The sequence below is a fragment of the Syngnathus acus genome, chromosome 9 (genome assembly GCF_901709675.1).
Source record: "Syngnathus acus chromosome 9, fSynAcu1.2, whole genome shotgun sequence".
Taxonomy (NCBI): domain Eukaryota; kingdom Metazoa; phylum Chordata; class Actinopteri; order Syngnathiformes; family Syngnathidae; genus Syngnathus; species Syngnathus acus.
In genome coordinates, this window is record NC_051094.1 from 12,797,260 (window position 1) to 12,819,016 (window position 21,757).

At 39.2% G+C, this 21,757-nt stretch overlaps 1 protein-coding gene across 1 annotated transcript in view; it reads right to left on the reverse strand.

Moving 5' to 3' along the window:
- Positions 1-9,669: 9,669 nt before the first annotated feature.
- The window catches only part of galnt9 (polypeptide N-acetylgalactosaminyltransferase 9), a 49,450-nt gene continuing 37,362 nt past the window's right edge, over positions 9,670-21,757 (reverse strand). The window contains exons 7-11 of the mRNA XM_037257841.1: positions 18,956-19,141; positions 17,751-17,888; positions 15,725-15,820; positions 12,415-12,582; positions 9,670-10,507 (exon numbers count right to left, since the gene is read on the reverse strand). Of these exons, the coding sequence (XP_037113736.1) occupies positions 10,361-10,507; positions 12,415-12,582; positions 15,725-15,820; positions 17,751-17,888; positions 18,956-19,141 (735 nt within the window). The 3' untranslated portion in view covers positions 9,670-10,360. The remainder of the gene's footprint in view (positions 10,508-12,414; positions 12,583-15,724; positions 15,821-17,750; positions 17,889-18,955; positions 19,142-21,757) is intronic.

Here is a 21,757-nt window from a genome sequence, read left to right on the forward strand (position 1 = left end):
ACAGACTTGGATGAGGTTGTATTGCTATGTTACTGTGCTATTATAAATAATAGCCTTCACAAGCCAGTAATAAAAGGTGCTCAGTTTCCTGCCTTCTTATAGCCTGCTGTCCGGCCTGCTTTCTTATTACACCACACACAACAAAATGGGGACAAACACTTCTTGCCATCTTTACAACCAAGATAATTGCTAATAGCTTGACCAGACAGTATATTGGGTTGACATTTGTAGTTTTGACTGAACTGTACGTGAAAAATATTGGCTCGATTGTAATGTGTTCAAATATTCAATCCTAATCCCCGTGGTGAACCTCTTGTCCTTTTGGTGGTTAAAATGCAAAAAGTGACAATTCCTAATTGCTTCTGATGTGTTTTTGTTGTATTGAATGTCCTTTGTACTGTAACAGCAGTAACAAAATACAGAAACTCTTAACAGTCACCACAAGGTTAGCTATGCTGAAAATTATATGATTGCTGTATTTTACCTGAGATGATCTCATCAAAGCGATTTGGTAATTATTGTCTTCTACAGAGGTTACTTGGATGCTGTTCAATGAATGTTGTCTGGCAAAAGCACAACAGATCGTTCGGCCTCACACAAGGGGCCTTTGACAGTGACGCGAACAGCAAAGCGAATAATCCTTGACACTAAAATTGAACTGCATTTCATTACCGACTCAGGCAGTGCTTCTCCTCCCTCATGCGGGAACACTTCACAGCAACTCGTCTGCCCTTAACATGTATTTATGAGCCTGTATCAAACAGTTCATTGTGAGCTTGTCACAGGTTCTGTTTTCGACTTAAAAATTACTCTGTTTTAAATTTAAAGCTTTATGTTGATATGTAGACCTCGGGTGAGATGAAGAAGAGTGCCCAGGTTGAGGGTACATGCAGGTAGCAAATAATCTGAAGCATTGCAATGAGCAATGCATTTCCACAAAATGCTGTCACTAAAGTCAGGGAGCACAAAGAGAATAGAGCAAAGAAAAGTTTACCTTGATGTAACTTACCATCTATGAGCAATGATGGGAATGTGAAACTACAGACAAACCCCAAAGATGCAGGTTTCATAGTTAGGAGCCATGCGAGACAATCTTACGTGATACGTGATGTTGGGGCCTGGAATGGAAAAATAGCATTTGAATTCAGATAATTGATTTGAGACAGAAAACAAGTCATTAACAAGTCAAAGCTACAGTTATTCCTTCCTGGGTCAGACCACTGACTAAACATTTTGTATTGAAACCATTGAAGTAATCCACATCAAGTTTTGGAAGACACAATGCTCTATTAGTTGCTTTGAATTATTATATAATGGGATTTATTTGGGGAGGTGATTCAACCAATAATAATAATAATAATGATTAAAATAATGCAAATCATCACTGCAATTTTCTAGGTTTCAGGGGCCATATTAGGATAGAAATATTAGGAACACTATCAAAATGCCAATTTTAAGCACTGAAATAGCAATATTAACTTTTATTTGTACCACGAATAGAAATGTTTTTGTGTAGTACAACTTGGAAATAATATACAGTACTGTAGTATATCCGAAAGAAAATCCTCCTCTGGGAAAAAATGAGTACAATAAAAAAGATCAAAGCAGCACACACAATATTTGACTCAGTTGAATAATTTTTGATGAATTTGTTGAGATCTTAATTGTGATTCTTTGGCTGCATTAATATGTAGTATGTGTCAAAGCGAAGAATAGAGATTGAAACAGATTTAATACATGCTTTATTCTGTCAATAATACATAGTGATATTCAAAGGAGTGCACTGATAGCTGTACAAGATGATGGAATGTGAGAGTGAGTAGACTTGATATGTGTCTGAGCAGCTTGTAGATCTTATAATGAGATCTCCAGAGATGTGAGCACACCAGCTCCAAGACACAATTAGCTACAGAGTTGCTTTTACGCCCGATCACGCAATCCACAGAACCAAGGTGATACTGTACAATATGTGCGCACGTGGTAGAGTTTTGCTGCATGTTTGAGCAAAGTAATTAACTGTCTGTACTCAACAATCCACTGATTGCTTATCAGCATGTTACATTTCAGGCTTGATTTTGTATTGTATGACTAAATATATCCATGCCAAAATACTGAAGGCAGTCACAGCTTGTGCAGCTTTGTCTTGGCTCTGTGCACCGTAGCTTGTCAGATCACGTTCTTCTACCACATGGAGCTCCAGGCTGATTTGGAAACTCAGAGGAACCCGCCTCTCAGCAAGGTCTTTGCACCATTTGTTTGGACTGCAGCTGTCCCACATGGGCATTGTAGCCCAAATGAGGAAGAAACAGCTCCGGAGTAGAAAATAACTGCTGTAAAGCAGAGAGGTGTGAAGATGCCTTTAGGCTAGGATGAATACAGAATCAGCACTCGTCTGTTCGCTAGGCTTACATCGAAAAGGATAGGCGAAAAAGTTTGTCAGAAGAAACAGTGAGCTGCCAACATGATGAATGCCTTCTTATGACTTACTAAATATATGGCACCATTAAGATGGTCTGATGAAAACTTGTACTGAAAAGTGCTGACAAAGTAAAATGGGCATGAGGCCTGTCAGATGTTCAAATGCAGCTTGTCATGGGTTGCTTTATCTCTTAATAGCCATTGACATAGTGAGATAGTATTGACATTTATTTTCTTGAAGTCAATCATTTTGTCCAAGTCAAGTAGAGGTGCGTGGACAGAATTCAGTGAAAAACATGTTTGCCCTTCCATAGCATACAATTTGGTATCAGATTTCATCAATAGTAATTTATAATAGTAATTTGATATTTCAATTGGCTACCATCGATTTTAGAGAAAAAAGTTATGCAGCTAATTATATTGCAAACAATTTTTTATTGCAAATCTCATGATAAAAGGCACCCCAGAAGCCTCCCCGCTCCCCCGCTAAACCACCTGCACAGAAAATGTTACAAGACAATGAATGTTTTTTAAAAATACTCGCACGCTTTCAAGGGAAAAATGGTAACTTTTTAGGAGACAGTATACAATTGTTAGCAATATAATTTAATAAAGATTTTTCCAACCAGATCAGCTCTTCTTAGATAAGTCACACACGGAAGTGTGACAGCTCTGATGAGGTGCTGAAGTGACAGATGAAACTGTCAGCATTTTCTCTTCAGTGGGACAAAAATGTCTGGAAAAAATGTCAAATAATAAAAACTCACATGCAAAGTAGATTGTTCAAATCCGAGCAGCAACAATCAACTAAATGACATTACACAATCAGAGAGAGGAACACTGTCTACTTTATGTCAAACCAAAAGAATACATTAGCTATAATTGAAGTGAAAACATTTCAGAAGTGCAAAAGGAATATTTTTTCAAAATGTACTCACAGATAAGCTCGCCATAACAAACTTATATTTATGAGTACTTTGTCTTCTTTTCAGCTTGTGACATTAAATATAAATTATAAAACATATTTCACCATACCTCACAATGTTATCAAAGTACCGTTTTTTTCCGTGTATAATGCGCCCCCATGTATAATACGCACCCTAAAAATGGCATGTTGATGCTGGAAAAAAGCCTGTACCCATGTATAATACGCACCCAATTATTATTATTATTATTTTTTTTTTAAGTCCCAATGATCGTCACACACGCAGGGAGGCAATGGGTCCCATTTTTATAGTCTTTGGTATGGTCTTAACTAGGCTGGATGTATATTTTTTTGTTGGCGTTGATTTCTCCGACTGCCCATAAAGGCACCACCGCGATCAGATGAAAAGAGAGGAAAGTGACGTGCGGACATGTGAAAAAGGCGGCTCTGTATGGGAGAGACGTTGAAGAGGAATAAAAACACCCTTGGAAACCAAAACTTGCCCCTCGTGACTCGGAGCCGCAACAAATGTTTCGGATTTGTGTAGGGTACATTGTGACAGCAAACGAGCAGGTGATCGAGCAAGCGTCTGATACGAGAGCATTGCGTTCGTATGGAGCGTGTTTGAAGTGAACAGCAGAGACGAAAGGAACAAGGCAAAGTGTTGTGAAATAAAATATTACCTGTAATACGCATTTTGTTATTTGCTGATTGTATTAAACTATCACATTCATTGTCAGTCAAGAAGAGAAGAGGACTATTATCCCTTCTTTGACGAAATGACCAGAGCACAGTACAAACACACTATTGTCGGTCAGTTTTGTTGTACCATGATTTTCTTAAAAAAAAAAAAAAAAAAAAAAAAAGAAATTTTTTTGAAAAAAATTTAAAAAAAATTTGTACCCATGTATAATGCGCACCCCAGATTTTAGGACAATAAATTAGTTAAATTTTGCGCATTATACACGGAAAAAAACGGTAATTAGAATTTGTGGCCCATCTGATCCCCATGAAATGTAGAGAAGCGCCCCAGATTCGTTTTCAACTGTTTGATTCTATTCAGCATTTTGTATACGTACCTTTGTTTGTCAGCACTACAAAGTGGATGGGCGTGCTGTGGTCTGAGGCAAAGGACCCTTCTGGCAGCAAATGTAGAGGCCTTATAATTAATTCAAGGCTCTAAAACATGTTTCCTATTGTTCTTTAGCTACTTATTGTTAACAGGGCACTCAGCAGACTGTATTTAAAGTTTAGATCATTACACAGGTGGAGATTCAGTATCTACTGCTAGAAATTTATGAAGAATTTACTCAATATATATTGTATTTACTTTATTTTTCCATCAACGTTATTCAATGTAAAATATCATGCAAATTAACAGTTTCTTTGCATGCTAAATACAAAGCTGATGTACTTAATTCATGTAATAGCTATCATTGTTATAGTAATCTCCATGCATCCATGCATCCATGCATCCATCCATCCATCCATCCATCCATCCATCCATCCATCCATCCATCCATCCATCCATCCATCCATCCATCCATCCATCCATCCATCAAACCAGCCACCCACCCAACCCATCCATCCGTGTACCACCGCCCCCTGTTGCACAGTATACTGAGTGACTAATCCGTCAGTCACCTACTTTTCAAACAGACCACTAATCAGTCAGTCTTTGCTCTAATGGGGAAATGTGTACAATATATTTTCAATGTGGTGCAGGGAAGTAGCTTTGGTGTAGCATCACAGTAGATTTGGTCCCTTTTGAAACACTTCACCAGATGCTACCCAGCCAGTCACCCCCAGCAGCGTTCTGAAGAATGAAGTCACCTCTAACTCTTGGCAGTGGCCCAGGCGTAAAAAGAGTATTGTCAGCATCACAATGAGCGCTAACGTGGCTCCCTTGCTCATGAGACGGATGCGTTGTCCTTGTCCATGCGACCCTTTCCCCAGCCTCAACACTATTCCTCACCCTCCAGTCCCTTATTTCCGTACCATCCCATCACTCACTGTCACTTTGTCATCCACTCAGAGGGGAATAAAAACTCTTAATGCAAACCACTTCCCTGTTGGGCTCTCAGAGGAATTGTGTGATTCACAAGCTTACGACTGCATATCCTCACACATTTGGTATGTGACACGAGCGTGATACTTGAATTTCCTTTTTGTGTAGCAAGCATACATGCACAAAAAATCCTTTGGATTCTTGAAATTCTTGAATCTTGAATTTCCTTAATTCGGACATGTACATCGGTTTCACATGAGTCTGGGTTTATCATACATTATTTGCATATTTTTGAGGAAAAGTGCAGACAATGACGTTTGTTTACAACTTGTTGATTGATTCACAACTGAAAGTTACGTTTTTTTTCCAGTGTGCTCTCTAGGATTGCAATTGGAGAGGGACTACCACAATTGCATTCCTACGCTTCGCCTGTGCTCACCTTAGAATAGTAAATACATAATGAATGTCAGCAGTTCAAGAAAGACCAGCAGATGAGAGAAGCTGACGATGTTGGCATAGCCGTAAGCGGTTGTAAAGCAGGCAATAAATCTTCTAAAAGGCATCAGTGTCTCAGTGCAAACAAATGCCTTATGTTAAATCAGAGGTTAATATAAAGATACGTATGTACACATTTTCAGGACTTGGGTGTGTGGACTATATAACATTGATGGATTATTTTCTCTGTGCATATTATTGCAGGGACTTGAGTAAGGCTCTTTCATATGCAGTCGCTTTGTGACTTAGTTTGCTACACCTGGACAGTATGACGAAGTGAAATAGTAGCATTTAGAGATAGATTGGCTGTCAAAATGTCAAAATGTGTGGGTCACACTTCACACTCTGGGGGGACTGACGATGGGCCAAAAATGAAAAAAAAAAAGAGACATTAGAAGCAAACTTTTTTAGAAAGATATATATGTAATATCAGTCTATCTTGATGTTAGAATAAATCTCAGGAATTTTATGACACATACTATTTAAAGCAAAATCGCAAGCACAATAACTTTCAGTTTTAGAGCACGATACAAACGTTAGGAGGCACCACACTCAGTGTTTGTTCACTAAATATCTTACTAATATATTAACGTACTCTGGGAAGCCTGCGGCGGTCCATTTAAATGATACAGAGATGATGAATTGCTTAGATGATGTGATTCAAGACAAAGCAACTAAGAGGCTGCACATTAAAATTGTGCATACAAATTGGAAAGCATGACAATCCACAGTGAACGGACGGCAATCTCATTGCTTCCTACAACAGTGAGCATTTCTGTGATTGGAGTGGACTGGTGAAATTGATTGAACACAAAGAAAATACTGTCCTCCAGATAGACAGACACTGAGGAAAGGCTGCCTTTGGGTATTGGTTTTATACATTTGTAAGAGACAATGCATGCAACTAGCGTAGGTTTTTCATATTTTCCTGTCTGTCAATTCCAATATTCATTTCAAACGTGTCATTGCTACAGAGAACAAAAATCAAACCTTTTAATTTGAACCAATGAGCCAGTCTGTCAATTTGCCGATGCCTGTGTATGTATGTACGTACGTATGTGCATACATATATACACATCTGTCCGTCTTTTCTCTGTCTCCTGTCTTTTGACATCACTGACACCAATCTTAGATATTTTTGCTAATTAATTTTCCATTTCATCCTTAACAAAGGAAAATCACTGGTTTCTCATTGACAATCTTAAAAAAATCACGTTTTCATGAAGTCTGTGGGAAATTTAGGAAAGCAGGGCAAATGCTGGCTATTTAAAGAAGAATGTATGGTATTTTTACTCTGTGTCACTGGCGAACAGAGCTGCCGTATTTATGGCTCGTGGACAAAATGGGATAATCATAAAATAAAATGGGGTTGGGGCAAATGTGACAGGCCATGATTTCTGTGACTACTTGCCAAGCTGTTTGAATTGTCCAAAAATTTGCTACAGCAATAGAAGTTGAGCCTAGTCAGCCATAATAAGTAAGTGTACAACAGAAACTAACAGTATACCAAATAATAGGATGCTACAGAACTTGGAGGCATTCATTAGTGGGACAGGAAGTATATTTTTATGCCGACATCTCACATTAAGCGCCAACAACTCCTTTAAATCCAAGCAATGTGCTTAATTTTATTTGCTTACAATACCTGCCGAGGCAAACACTGAAAGCTCTATTTTCACGAACACGGGGCATAACTCAGTTAGACGCGATGTTTTACCAGAAGAGCACTTACTTGCCTGGCGGACCTGAGAGTGGGAGGTCTGTGCAGCAGTGGTTGAGGTCACCCTATTTTAGCCAATCAAAGCAGCTCCTCTCCCTTTTAATTTGGGGACAGAGAGACATGCAATGTAATCTAATGTGCTCATATGTTTTCGGACCAACAGGCTGTTTTTGTGTTTCGGTATAAAAGATAGATTAGCAAAATGTACTGTTTGCATAAAATGTTTGTTATCCATTACTCTTGCTCTGTTGCAATGTTTAAATACACTGTAAATCCCATAAAAAAAACATGCCGAGGGTGTATCTAGATACGATATTTCTATCGTGCGACTTTTCGCTTATTATGTGTGTGTTCTGAAATATAAATCCCCCTGATGGATTACTGTATACGTACATGTGCCCTGTATTCAACGTTACCAGAGGAACAAACATGCTGCCTGCCTGCTCCAATATTGCTCACGTTTTACCTGTAGAAGGCAATTCCATCATAACATGAGGGACACGTACTGGAATTCAGTTTAAACTGCAAGTCGTAAGTTAGAGCCCTTTGTGCATTTTTCAGCAGCTTCTGCCCAACTTGCCCATGAAGGACATTGTGATACATACACTGTGAGAACACTGCAATGACACCACACACTACATTTTGGGCGTACAGGGCTTCCGTGGCCGCTGTCAGGAACATACTGTGAAACAGGGGTCACCAACTCCGGTCCTCCAGGTCATCTATCCACAGTAATTTAGATGTTTTCCTCCTACAACACATCAGGATTATTGTCATGCTTATGCAGAGCTTGCAGATGAGTTGATCATTTGAATCTGGTGTGTTGGACAAGGGTTACATCTCAAACATTATGGATAGAAGCCCTTGAGGACTGGAGTTGCTGACCCCTGCGGTAAACGTAGCATCTCTGAAATGATTGTACTGTTAAAAAAGTATGAGTGAGCAAATGTTTGTTCAAATGGTAGCAAATGGGTTTGTTCAGGTAAAGGTGACCTTTTCTGTGAAGCATTGTATTAAGAGTGTGGCTGTTAAAAAGCCATTCAAGCAGCAAGCAGTTATTTCAAGGGGCTGGCGTCTGTGGAGATCCTTTTTTTTCCATGCATTTTGTTTTTTTTATTTAAATCCCAAACACTTTAGTATTTCAACCAGCGCTAACCGATCTCACAGGAGACTTTTGTATTGGGCTCAGAAAGGCCGGAAAATAAAAATTTTAGCATGTCAATTTTGGGAGGTCTGAACGAATTTTTATATTGCTTGCCCTTAGCTTGTGAGCTGTCTCAGATGACATTTGGTGTGGAGGGGTACACAAACAATTCATAGTTTTCAAGTAACCTGCACTTCTCCGGATCTCAGAGAAATCCTACCTACCTCGAGAAAACCGACATAAACCCCAAGTAATAAGAGCAGATGCAAGATTTCAACCCCAATCATCAGGTTTACATGCATGTAAATTACAGCGTCATTGTTACAAGCTGTCAGCTGAGTGAAGAAAATGTGCTAGTATGAATGTATTAGGAATTAGAGTGTGATTTTGCATATATGTTCAACTTGTGCACAGGATATGAACATTTCTACACATATAATAAATGACCTGATAATGCCAAATATTGAGCCTCCTACAGTTCCCTGGCCAAGAACAACAAATCTTTGCTGGAGCAAGCGTTCTACTCACCCAACCTGGCTCTGTGTCCCCCCTCTTTCCCAAGCTCAAGAAAAGGGGGAGCAGTTTTAAAGACACGGTCGACTTCAAGATGGCTGTCATAACAGAGCTGCGGAGGATTCTGGAAGAATCGTTCCAGGAATGCATGTAGGTGTCAGAGAAGGCTGGAAAATGGTGTTGCGCTCCAGGGGGATTACTTTGAAGGAGAAAACTCATGATTTGTAATTGAAATATTTCGTACTCCTTTTTACGAATGTGTATTTGCTGTTTTTGTTGAGAGCTGTTTTATTCCTTTTGATTTTTGCTCTCTATGTGCATAAATGCATGCACACAAACACACACATTCACACACTTAAGACTATAAGTCTACCCCTATATAAATGCAAGAAAAAAAAAAAATTAAATATTTAAAAAAAAAAAATTCTGTTGTGTGGAGTAAGACATAATCATGAAAAATGATTTTAATATCCTATCAGTTTAAATCCTTCACTCTTACAGTATATTACTAGACTTTTTATTGTTTTATACATTGCTTTACATTATTAACTTCCAAATAGTTTTTACATGCTTTAGGGACTCACATTCCCTGGTCAGTTGAAGCAAATAATGATAAAAAAGGCACAATTGCACTTGCCCACAGTGAGCAATACTATTGAAACAAAACAAGGTATTGTTGTAGTTTGTGCCACTGCAGATGAAAATACTGTCCCTTATTGAGAAAATAACAATCTCCTTTAAAGCCTATTATATAGTAAACAGGCTGGCGCAATCTGGTTGATATCATTTTCAGAAACTCCAAATAATCATTTAATGTGATAAATTACAATTTACAACTCTGATATTATTTGAATGGCTCAGATGCGCTCATCAAAACAACACACACGATGAAACGGATAGCTTTTTACAATAGAAATAAAATTATTTCGGGTCGCACCCGTGTGTCACTGTACACCTCTTTATACAGGTCAGAAATGAGAACTTTCTTATAAGTGTAGTCAGAGAAGTCTAGGAGATGGAAAGCTCTGTGGCTTGAGGGAAGCCCAACAGCGTAGTGGTGTCATACCACATCTTCCGATTCCTGACTGTGACTTGAAAAATAACCCCCAAAAAGTCTCAGAGGTTTTCCTCATGGCTTCAGTGTCTGGGATGCTTAATCCAGTTTCGTATGATCCACTTCTGACCTGAGCATCTCTGCACCACTAGACGAAGGCCAAAGTTGGCATCTTTAGACATTTCCACTTCTAAGCAACGACCTGTGTCCCTGCTGATGATTGGACCGTTCTGTAGGGGGAAAAAGTCAAATCAGACACGGTGGACTAAAAAACGTTATTAACCAGATTGTCGGTATGTTTTATAGACAAGGTCATTGTGCAAAAAGCCAGCATAGTATATTTGTCAATTGGTATTTTCCATAGGCATTGTGACAACTCAGATATGTACACAACTACCTTTATTCTGTATTTAATGGTTGTCAAATCGTTTTCTTCAGATATGTTGCGTAAGATCATAACAAATACATTTTACTCTAATGGTGACATTCATGGGAATTTATGGATTCGTACATTTCTAGGACATGGGAGCCAAATCATGTCAAGATTTGTCAGCCGTGCACTGCTACCGGAATAGACCAAATTACAAAATGGCAACATGGTCTCTCGTTGTTTGTCACGGTGATGCAACTGGGTATTATTAGAGCCGCACACGACATTCATTCCAAATCGCTTCACCTCATAAGGGTTGCGTTCGTGCTGGAGCCTATACCAGCTGTCTTTGGGCGGTAGACGGGGGACACCCTGAACTGGTTGCCAGCCAATCACAGTGCGGATACAGACTAACACGCATACTCACACCGAGGGGCATTTTGGAGAGCTCAGTCGTCCTACCATGCATGTTTTTTTTAATCTGGGAGGAAACCGGAGTACGCGGAGAAACCCCACACATGTACGGGGAGAACATGCAAACTCTACACAGGAAGGCCGGAGCAGGAATCAAACCCTGAACTTCAGGACTGTGAGCTGAAGGTGCTAACCAGTGCTTCACTGTGCCGCCTGCACAATGTAATATCTCCAAAAAGTATAGTCATTGAGATAACAGCCTGCGCAATATGCTCTCAATATGTCACCTGTGAGCGCTGAATCCTGATGCACAATGAACAAGCGGAATATGATTATAAGTGAAATCTCTCTCAGATCAGACCCAAATGGAACGATGAAATGGAATTGGTAAAATAGAGAGCGCAGGGTCATCAACATCGGGACATATTTTAGTAGCTTTTTGTGGCATTTCAGCTAATAAAATTGGCACCACAGAAAATAATGAGCCTACCCCATGGCCTTATGATTTGGAATTTTTGAGCTTTGTGAAAGGCTATTCAACCAGCTTGAGATTGTATGCATGTTTTTAATGAGCCACCTTTGGTCCAATTATACGCTGAACCAGGACCTAATGTGGTTCAAAATAGACCAAAGGCTTTTGCATTAACACAGTTTAAGGGAGGCTTGTTTACAATTTGGTGTAGTTTTCCCTGTTCACTGTGGGGAAGTCAACCCCAAAACCTTCTTTGTAATAGTAAGTTTTGTGCAGCCCAACTAGTCGAAACACAGTGTTCTGATTAATGTTTCGTTTGCGGAATATGAATTAAACAGGCAGAATTTACCCAAAATTCATAAATTTTCTGAAGCTGAGCCGTGATTGGCTGTATCCTGAGACCTGGCGACTGTGATGTCGTTTTCAGTTGACAATAAGTGGCAAAGTGGCCGTCCCCATAGATGGATGAAAACGGGTGAATTTTACTGCTTAACTCATATTCCACAAACACAATGTTAATCACAATGCTGTGGATAGACTAATGGGGGCACATAAAACATATTATTGTAAAAAAAGATTTGGGTTGACCTCTCCTTTATAAGAGCAAGAACCTATCCGAGGAGAAATGTGGGAGGCACCTGGGTAGTGTACTTCCTGGAAGTAAGACCAATAAAAAAAAAAAAAAAACGTGATTGTGGTTGTGACATTGTTGGAAACACTATAAATGATGAATACATTATTTCCAATTGTTTGACCTTATTTGCTGATAAAACAGATAAAACATAGACATGTTGTCTCCTCCTTCTTGTCTTAGACTTTTTCAGATATCACCAGAACTCCATCCACTAATCACTAATGGCATTGCTTTTTTTGTTTTTTACCTGTGTGAAATCCCAAAGCCGCTGGGAAATCCTGGCAACGGCTTCACATTTTTTCAAACTTGCAATGCGTCCTCTGCCGTCATCAACAAGACATTTTGTGTCAGGCAAGAAGGTGGTCGACCCCAGGGGTCCGAGCTGTAGAACGCCATCAGTTGAGTAGCGAGCAAGCTGGAACCAAACGATAAGTGTGTTTCAGTGCAAAAGTTGAGGATGTTAGACCTGTCACTGCTGTGACAAAACACATTTGCGAGTATTGAGACATTTTTCTTGGATAAGATAAAATGAGAAAAACATGAACAGACAGTAAGAAATTAAAGCAGCCGCTGGTGTTCTCAAACATCAGTTCTGTTTATGATGCATTGGTGGTCATGAAATATGTGCTTATGTTTTACATTCGAGAAGAATCCAAATAATTTACTTTACATGCTCATCAATGAGGCTTGCAGCTTCATGGAATGCATGTTGCTGCCCTATTCTCTGAGCTACGTACTGACCATGAGCTCCAAATACATGCTTTTTACTCTACGTTAACTTGCGGCGAGGAGCAATTACCCTTTACTGTTGTTGATGTGGTGAAATAATTGCGTGGGTATAAAGAACACCATACATTTGTTCTGAGGAATCTATAAGTCTGTATTTTGCAACACCAGTACGGAACTGTAGAGCACTGTGGCGGTGTTGCTGATTCTTGCATCATCAGTTGATCTTATCAAAAGTGCCATTCAAGTGAGGACCAACACTCCTCTGTGTTTTACAATAGTCAGAGACCGTTGGTTTCACTACTATTATATGGAGTATAGTTGAAGGAGCTCAGATAAATTCAAGATAGGATGATATACAGTACCACATGTTGGCTACATCACTGGAAAAAAACATGATCCCTCAGTGTTTAATACATCCTATAAAAGGGTCATTGATAATGCGGTGTTCGTATCATGCAAGGAAACAGTAGACATTGTGTTTATTATTTAGTGGTGTGAGCCCTCATGAAAAATGATATGGCAACAACACAAAGGCAAGCGAGCTCCCTCTCAAATGATAAAATATCAGTTATTGCAACTGTATTACAGGATTCACCTCGTTAATATTTGGAGTCTCCTCGGAGAAGGTAGAGATGCAGCAGTGTGTGTAGGTGGTGCAGTATGCGAGGATGACATATTTACTGGCATTCAAACCAATCAAATGTTCTTCCCCGAAGGGTCAAATGGGACAGCTAAGGCATTTGTATAGAACAACTTTAATGTCACTCCAGATTCATTGGAGGTGGTTATGGGCTATACACAAGGAGGATGATGACTCAATAATCTAGGGACACATAATGCTGTGAGCCTGTGTCAATTTGTCCGTGGGGGGTAGTCTCAAGGTCTGTCTTACAGATAGCTACAAATTCCTGATGGGATAGTAAATTGTTAGTGCCATGGCCGGGTGTATAAATAATGCCACATAATTCCCTTAATACAGCTTTACATTTCAGTTCGGCATCCTTTTATACACCACTGCACTCAACACGAGACAATAACAAATAATTAAAGCGTGCCAATTAACCTGTGTCTCTGCAATGTGCGATGCTTCATTGCCTTTCTGAGATCAGAAAAGGTTTCGAGCTGTTTGGGGGTCAACCTAATCCGTTTCTTAATTAGCTCATTAAAAGCACAGCAGTGTTGTTGATGTAAAATAGTGTTGGTACATTATAATCTCCAGAATTGTACATTTTTGGTGTCTTGATGCTTGTGATGTTTGATGCCGTTTGTCAATATGCTCACGGAACCGAGTATTGCAAACATGTGCTAAAAGCGTGGACCTGCATTTGGTGTGTCCATGTGGAACTTTAAGAGGAAATCACTGGAAAAGCAAAAAAGGTGCATTTCGGAGTGACTGTTGCTTTGGGCAAAACGAGGCAGGCTTTTGAGAAACGTGCACAACTATGTATCACGGCATCTCACACTTATGACAACGCTTTCAATGGGAAGAGGCACCCAAGAAAAAGAAAATGCTTGAAAGGGATAATGAAAATTTATGTAGAGCAATTATTGTTTCACGACTAAAGGCAGTAAAGCTAAGGGAAATACAATAGAGAACTAAAAAAACCAGATCACTGTGCTCCTCAAAATTGAATTGTCCCCCACTGCTCATTGTTGTAATCTAATTACACTAAGGCAAGGTATCCCTCTCTACTTGATTATTTCCCCAGGGTTTTTGGGGGGATCGAGACATGAATAACATTTACATGGTTTGCGGGGCTTTGTCTTTTATTTCCTTGCACCAAAGGCAGAAACACATCCAGCATGCAAGTTATAGCAGCATTTTACAAAATGTTTTTGTTTCAATGAAGCAGGCATGTTCTTTTTCTACACAATGCTACATTATATTCATGATTCTATTAGTTACATGGAAGTATTATCTCAAATCTTAGAAATAATCTTACCTAATCTTATCTTATTACCGCAAACAAGCATTTTCAGTCTATATTTGTGAAAATATGTAAAAATAAATTACACACACATCCATAACATTAGAATTTCTCCAAAATGAAGCATTTTCAATGCAGAATTTCTGCCATTATTTTGGAGTGGGTCGCTGGAGAGTTTTGCACACTAATGGAACTGGAATATCTATGAATTATTGTGCACTACCCCTGCATGCCAACCTCAGGCATTGGTATATAAAGTGGTGTTTCGGTGTTGAGTCTGGCAGTTGAATGAAACTATTCAGTGATCCAGAACTGTAGAAAAGCCCCATGCATACGCAATTGCTTTACCATTGAAATGCATTTGAAATGCAAAATGTGTGCATTTCAGGTATTTCATTCCATTGCGTTTCTTCTGGCAGTAATGCGTCTACACAAAATAGCTGAGCGAATGAAATGATCATTTAAAAATAAATGAAGGACTTTGAGATTTCAGAAAATGGATGGATGGCTAATCATTCTGTGAGTTTAAAGGGGATCTGAGCATGCAATGACTAACTAAAATGTCATCACAAAGACATGTACAGCCATACCAAAAAAGTTGCTCTTTAACTGCCACAACAAGTTACTGTCAGGAAGTAACTCAAATCTAATTATTTCTGTGAATGTTTGTTGCGTGTTTCGGTATGTTCGTGTATTGTTGCGAGTCGAAAACCACAAATGCAAATAAATGGACCGTCAAAACAATTCAATAGCGTTTCTATTCACTGAACACCAGTCATTGGAGTGCCAACATTGACGGAAGACTTAGGAAGAAATAATTTTAATGCAACTGTTACTATCTTGCTATTGACATGACAAAACATTGGAAATAAATACAGAATTCCTCGATGTGGTGCTGACCTGTGAGGACATGCCATGGCAAGGATAGAGGATTGCTTTGTCATCGTCCTCAGAGCCTTGGTCCAGACAGTAGCCACTTGCTTTGCTGTTCCTTACCTGAGAGACACAATATGAAGTAAAATAGCAAATTCATTTTAAAGTTTAGCGTTAAAAACAAATAGCGTTAAAAGCAAATACTAATATCTAAGTAATTCCTTTTTGAAAGCTTGTTCAAAAAAATAGACACATTAATTGCCTTCTGAAGTTCTTTAATGCGAACATTTGAGTGAGTGTTCACTGTTTTAACAATTTGAACAAGAATTAGGGATCCAAAAAAATTCAACTTTTTACACAAAATTTAGCTCATTCACTTGGTTTCTCTGGCTTCTCTCAGAATGGATGGTGCCTTCTACTCAGACACAAAATTTATTTTTTCTGTCCAGGAATACACGTAGCCTAAATGATTCTGATTCGACATCGTAATAATATGCTTTTATTTTTTTAACAGTTCCATACATTACAATAAATCAATACTTCAATTTATTTTTCCAGTTAGAGTATGTCTAGAAATTATTATTTGTGAATATTATTGTGGGGGCAAAAGTAGTGGAGCAGATGAATCAAAAAAGTGAACAAGTCCTAATATATATTTGCAATCAATTAGCTAATAATAACTGCATCAAGCATGCAAATTTGTGCTACTTCGACGATTCACCAGAACCTCTTTTGGTTGTTTCTTTCAGTTTGCTTATTAGTAGGTAAACAAGGGTTAAGGGCTGTGGTCTTTAATGTGCAAGCAGAAATTCAATCTGAGGTAGGAACCAGGCTTAGGTAGGAAATGAGCTGTCACACACTCTAACTAAACCCAGCCCCCCCCCCCCACCAGACCACATCCCATTTTCAGGGTACCATAAAACACACGCACCTATGACTTCCTGCAAACATCCTGTACTTCTGCCTTGCTCCCTGCTTCCGTGTCCTAGACCTGTCCTAGACCTCAACCTAAATCTGTATTCCCGGCAGAGAGTACGCTACACCAGGGCTTATCTGTGGAGCCCCCGATGAAGCCCCTCCATTTTTTTCATTTGATAGTCTAAAAAATATTTATAAATTATTGTCACCGCATCCCAATCCATGTATCGCTAAATTCCCTGTACATGTCTGATTAAAATACTCATATACCGTGAAAAATAAATCAAATCAATTGCCTCTGATTATAAGGCAATCATTTTTCTTTGCATGTCCTGCCTATTAAATCCTTTGTGCATCTTTTATCCCCAAGCAATATCTCATTCTTTGTCAGGTCATGATGGGAAATTATCATGCAGTGACCACTCCCCATCTCTGCCTGTTAGCCACGCTCCCAGATGGTGCCGTGCATCAAGCATGAGCTTTTGTTCCGTGTGCTTTGAATGAATATGGCTTCATTTCCTGGTTGTGACACATCTATCACACGGAGTAGTCGAAAAGGTTCCGGCTCAATGGTTTGGTTAGCGTCGCAGAACACTGCACTGACAGATGAGACTCAATTCTATTGCGGCAGCTTTGTGACAACACTAGATTGTGAACATATGTGAAATACTGACAGATATGCGGTTGTTTTTCTGGATTGTAATATGTACCGCTCTTAATACACGCCACACAATTGTGTACTGTGGGTTTGTATCCTGCTTTGTAATACGAATTTGATTCAAATTAATTGTGGGGAAAAAAATACATATAATCCTATACAGGCACTAGTGCCTGTACAAGCTATAATACTGTACTGACTTTGTCTTCTGTATGTAATTTTTAATGAGAGGTGAGAGCCTGGAGCTGTCAGAATGTGTTTAACACCTTTTAAATACCAAGATATTAATTATCTCCATGGAGGTTTGCTATGGACAAACATTTATCAGCAATCAGCACCCCACACACAGTTTTCACTGACTAATTTTCTGTTGTATGAGGTAAAGTTAAAGGTCTTTGTGTCGAACACTGCTGTTAGAATTACAAATGATGAGACAGCGGTATTGTTTAATTAGCTGTCTTTAAGTATCTTTCTCACCTCGCCATATGTGATGGTGTTGTTGTAGATCCGCATCTCAGGGTAGACGTGTTCAAGGTACCAGCGAAAACTTCGACATTGCAGCCTTTTCCTCAAGGCCAAACGCTCAGAGACGTCTCCAAAATCAACCCCTGGGTTCTGTCAAAACATGTACATAAACAAGGGTGACATTCTTTTCTTTTGATGGACAGATGCTTGTTTGCGTCATGACTTTTGTCAAAGTGGTCTTGAGCAAGGTATACAACCATATACTAGGCTCCAAAAACTCAGCTCAGGGTCATGGCATGACCTGTAACTTGACATCACATCTTGAACACTTTTGGTGGGGTTCTTCATATGGTTTGCAAAGATAAATAAAACCACTGTACATGCTCGAGTTGTGCAGAATATGAACTAGCCATAGTATATCTATGCTATCTGCTTAGGGTTGTTGAGTAATATAGCACATGTCACAGAATACAAAATCCATAGCAACTGCAATTATACAGTATCGCTTTTTTGGAGCCATGCAGCGACAATAACAAATGCATTCCATTTCAGGAAAGCCACAGTCGTGATTCATAAAGCCCCCCTACAACTCCACAGTTGTGCTTGCAGCGGGCGACTTAGTCGATAACCGCGATGTAAGATTGTGTGAAGAGGAAGGGAAGATGGGATAATCATAGTACTCAGTCTTTGTAGTGTACACTATGGAACAATGAGTAATAATGTTTCATGCCACTGTGTTTGTAATGCCACTGCAGAAGGGAAGTGGCGTCTTTACGTATTGGGGCTTTCTTTGTCTTGCTTAGCTACTATTAATCTGTTATAAATGACTGTTCTGGCCAGTGCTCAGAGGTATTTGCTTATGTCCTTCACTGACTATCATCCCATTGTGCAAGGCTAAATGGCACCATTTAGCATTCAATATGAACCTTTTTTAATAATGATAGTATCAGTTTGTTTTTCCACAGGCAATCTCAAAAGACTATTGAAAGCAATTAAGCTAAATGATGTGTTTGAAAATAGAATGATTAGACACGAGCTTCCTCTCATTTGTCTGTTTGGAGAGAGAATCTTTGCCTGCCTTCACTCTGGCACCCGTGTGAAGGTCACGTTAAATGAATACAGAACTTTAAAATCGTACTAACTTGCTGGCAGGAACCACCTCTGCATGTTCGCGTGTGCAAGTATAGCAAAAGGTAAATGGAGACAATAAAGCTTACATTCATGGGAATGTTCCAAGCCATGTAGACGTGAGATTTGTATTCGTCCATCCACACCTCAGCTGCTCGCAGCGCATTGCGTTTGGCATAGTAATCAATGTCGTTGTTATAGGGCTTTTTGCTGCGCTCGATGTGGGCCACTCTTGCACATGGCAGGACTTCCATACTGCCACCGCATTGCCACACCTAGACAACAACAACAAATGTGTTTCCTGTAAATGGTGTAATGCATGTGAAAAATCATCAACATATTATTAACTGACTGAGAAAATAGTACTGTGCTGAGGTACAACTGGTCAGCTCTGAATGTCAGCAAATATGGCTCCACATGGGCCGATGCCTTTCCTGCTGTCACTGCACACCCACAAAGCTTAGTCCACTCCCATGCCATATCAGTGCTAAGAAAGCAAAATGAAGTGAAACTTTTTGATTCCAATGATGTCAAACTCTTCTGTCATTTGATAGATGGTAAAATTTTTACTTCACGCAGAACTGAGTCACCAATTACTCTCAGGGCTTTCTTATTATGCTAGAAAATTCCTATTCTTCTGCGAACCAGAATTCCCTAATATCAGAATACGACGTGCTTGGCACAGGAGCTGATAAAGTGAATAAATCCTGGCAATAATATGTCATCCTGGAAAGTACCCGCCACACAGGGAGGACTGATGGATAGGAAAATGAAGGATGTTGTGACACCCAGATCAACACACACAAGGTGAGAACACCGAGGTGGGCGGCCATCAGGGTAAACAACAATCATCTCTCAGGAGTACAGCACAAGATAAGAATGTAAAAGGACGAAAGCAAATTAATGAACTGGATGGAAATCTGCCACGCTGTGGGAGAGTTTCTTGGTTGTCCTCATTACAATCCACTCACACTGTGCTGTCAGAATGTGAAACATGTTTTATGTTATGTTTGCACTGTACGTGAAATGAACTGTGGCATCACGTGCCTTGTGCGAGTTTCATTGCGGGTGTACATTCGCATCACTTGCAACACATCTACCAGAGAAGATGCGTTTTTTTTGGAAATAAGAGAAGAGACACTTCCTCTGTTTTATCAGCAGATATAGGCAACAAATAGTACGCCTGTTGCCTGTGCCCAGTTGACCATCTTAAGCCTAAATGTGTCACAAATGTGATTTTAGGAGCCTGAGTGCACATTCATGCCTTATGGTTTATTCATACTCTGAACCTCTTTCTAGTCATTAGTTGACATGTGACACTGAATTTGGATAGTTTTCAGTGATGGTGTATTAACCTGACTTCTAAGCAGGTCAAGGACATGCAACAACTATAAGAAATGCACCAACACAAGTATGAGCAGAACCAATTATGGCATGTTCTTTGCACTATGACATTTTTTTTTGCAGCATGATAAGAAGTGTAGTGTTAATAGGCTTGTACCTACTGCAGATGTGCACATGCGCATGTGTCTGTGTGTGTGTATTTGAGTGTGTGTCTTTGCGCTGTGTATGCGCAACTGTTAATGATTGAAAAAACAAAAGTGTGATTGTGGTTTTAAGCATTTTACCTGTCATCAGGAAAAAGAAACCATTATTTCTATTGTGCATTTCCAGAAATCATAAAAATAACAGCTAAACAGCCTTGTCAAACAACTAGTGATTTCCTTTGCTAAAAATTACTCTTCATGAAATGTGGTTGGATTGTGGCAATACTGACTACAGGATATAAAATGATTTCTGTAAGTGACTACAGAAAACAAAATAGTATTTTATTTCTTTTGAATACGCATGATAGATTTGTGCACAAATTAACCACATGACCTGTAAACTTCTGCCATAAATCCGATCATCCGGTCTCATTAGGGTCATGGATGAGTGGGATCCTATCACAGCTATTTTTGGGCAAGAAGCGAGCACATCCTGGTCTGGTTGGCAGCCAAGTTAGTGAATCATTACCTTTGATCAGCTTTTTATTTTGACATTTTATACTGTGGAATAGGTGATTGTTAGGGCCAAAGAGTTAACAATATGTCACATTGAAATATACGATGGTTTGCTTCTGGTTCTGGTGAGGAGCGGTAATAAAACCCTGAAAGTCAAAGTAGCATATCATTTGATCTGAAGGGCTATTAAATGAACCAAATGTTGCATAGCATTACATAATACAACAATAATTGTGTTAACACAGTGCCCTGATGGACAATATATTATTTGCTTGCCACCAGAGCCGGAAGGTAATAAAGTCATCTTTCAAAAGTGAAAAGTACTCATATTCAAATGGTTCCAAGAAGTTTAATTCAATATTTATTCACTGATATGCTCAACAGGTTCGCTAGACACGTTTTAAATGTTTGGTTTAACGTTTCCTCCAAAATCTGTCCTGGTTACTAAAATGATGAGTAAACATTGTTCGTCACTCTTTGATTTCAGGTATAGTTTGTGTGTGCAAATCAAACTGCAACGAGATGTGTTTAGTGAGCATAACAAATGATGTTCTGCATTGAAGAATAATGTCATAATAGTAATAATGTAATTTATTCCTCCAAAGTCAACCTGTTAAACATGGTAAAAGACAGGTCATTGATGATTATCAATGTTGAAATGACCTTCTATGGTGTCGGAGGAAAAACAGGTGGCTACCTCAAACTATTGGTTGTATACATTTCAACACTGTTCATTAGCGACACTTACTAAGTGACTACATTATTTCAGTCCTAGACAGTTAGAATAGCCTAGAAATTGTTAAATGAAGCAGGTTTCACACTACAGAAGTGACAATCTTTGGGAATTTCTGCTTCCAACAAAACCAAAAAGGGCTAACTGTCTGTATA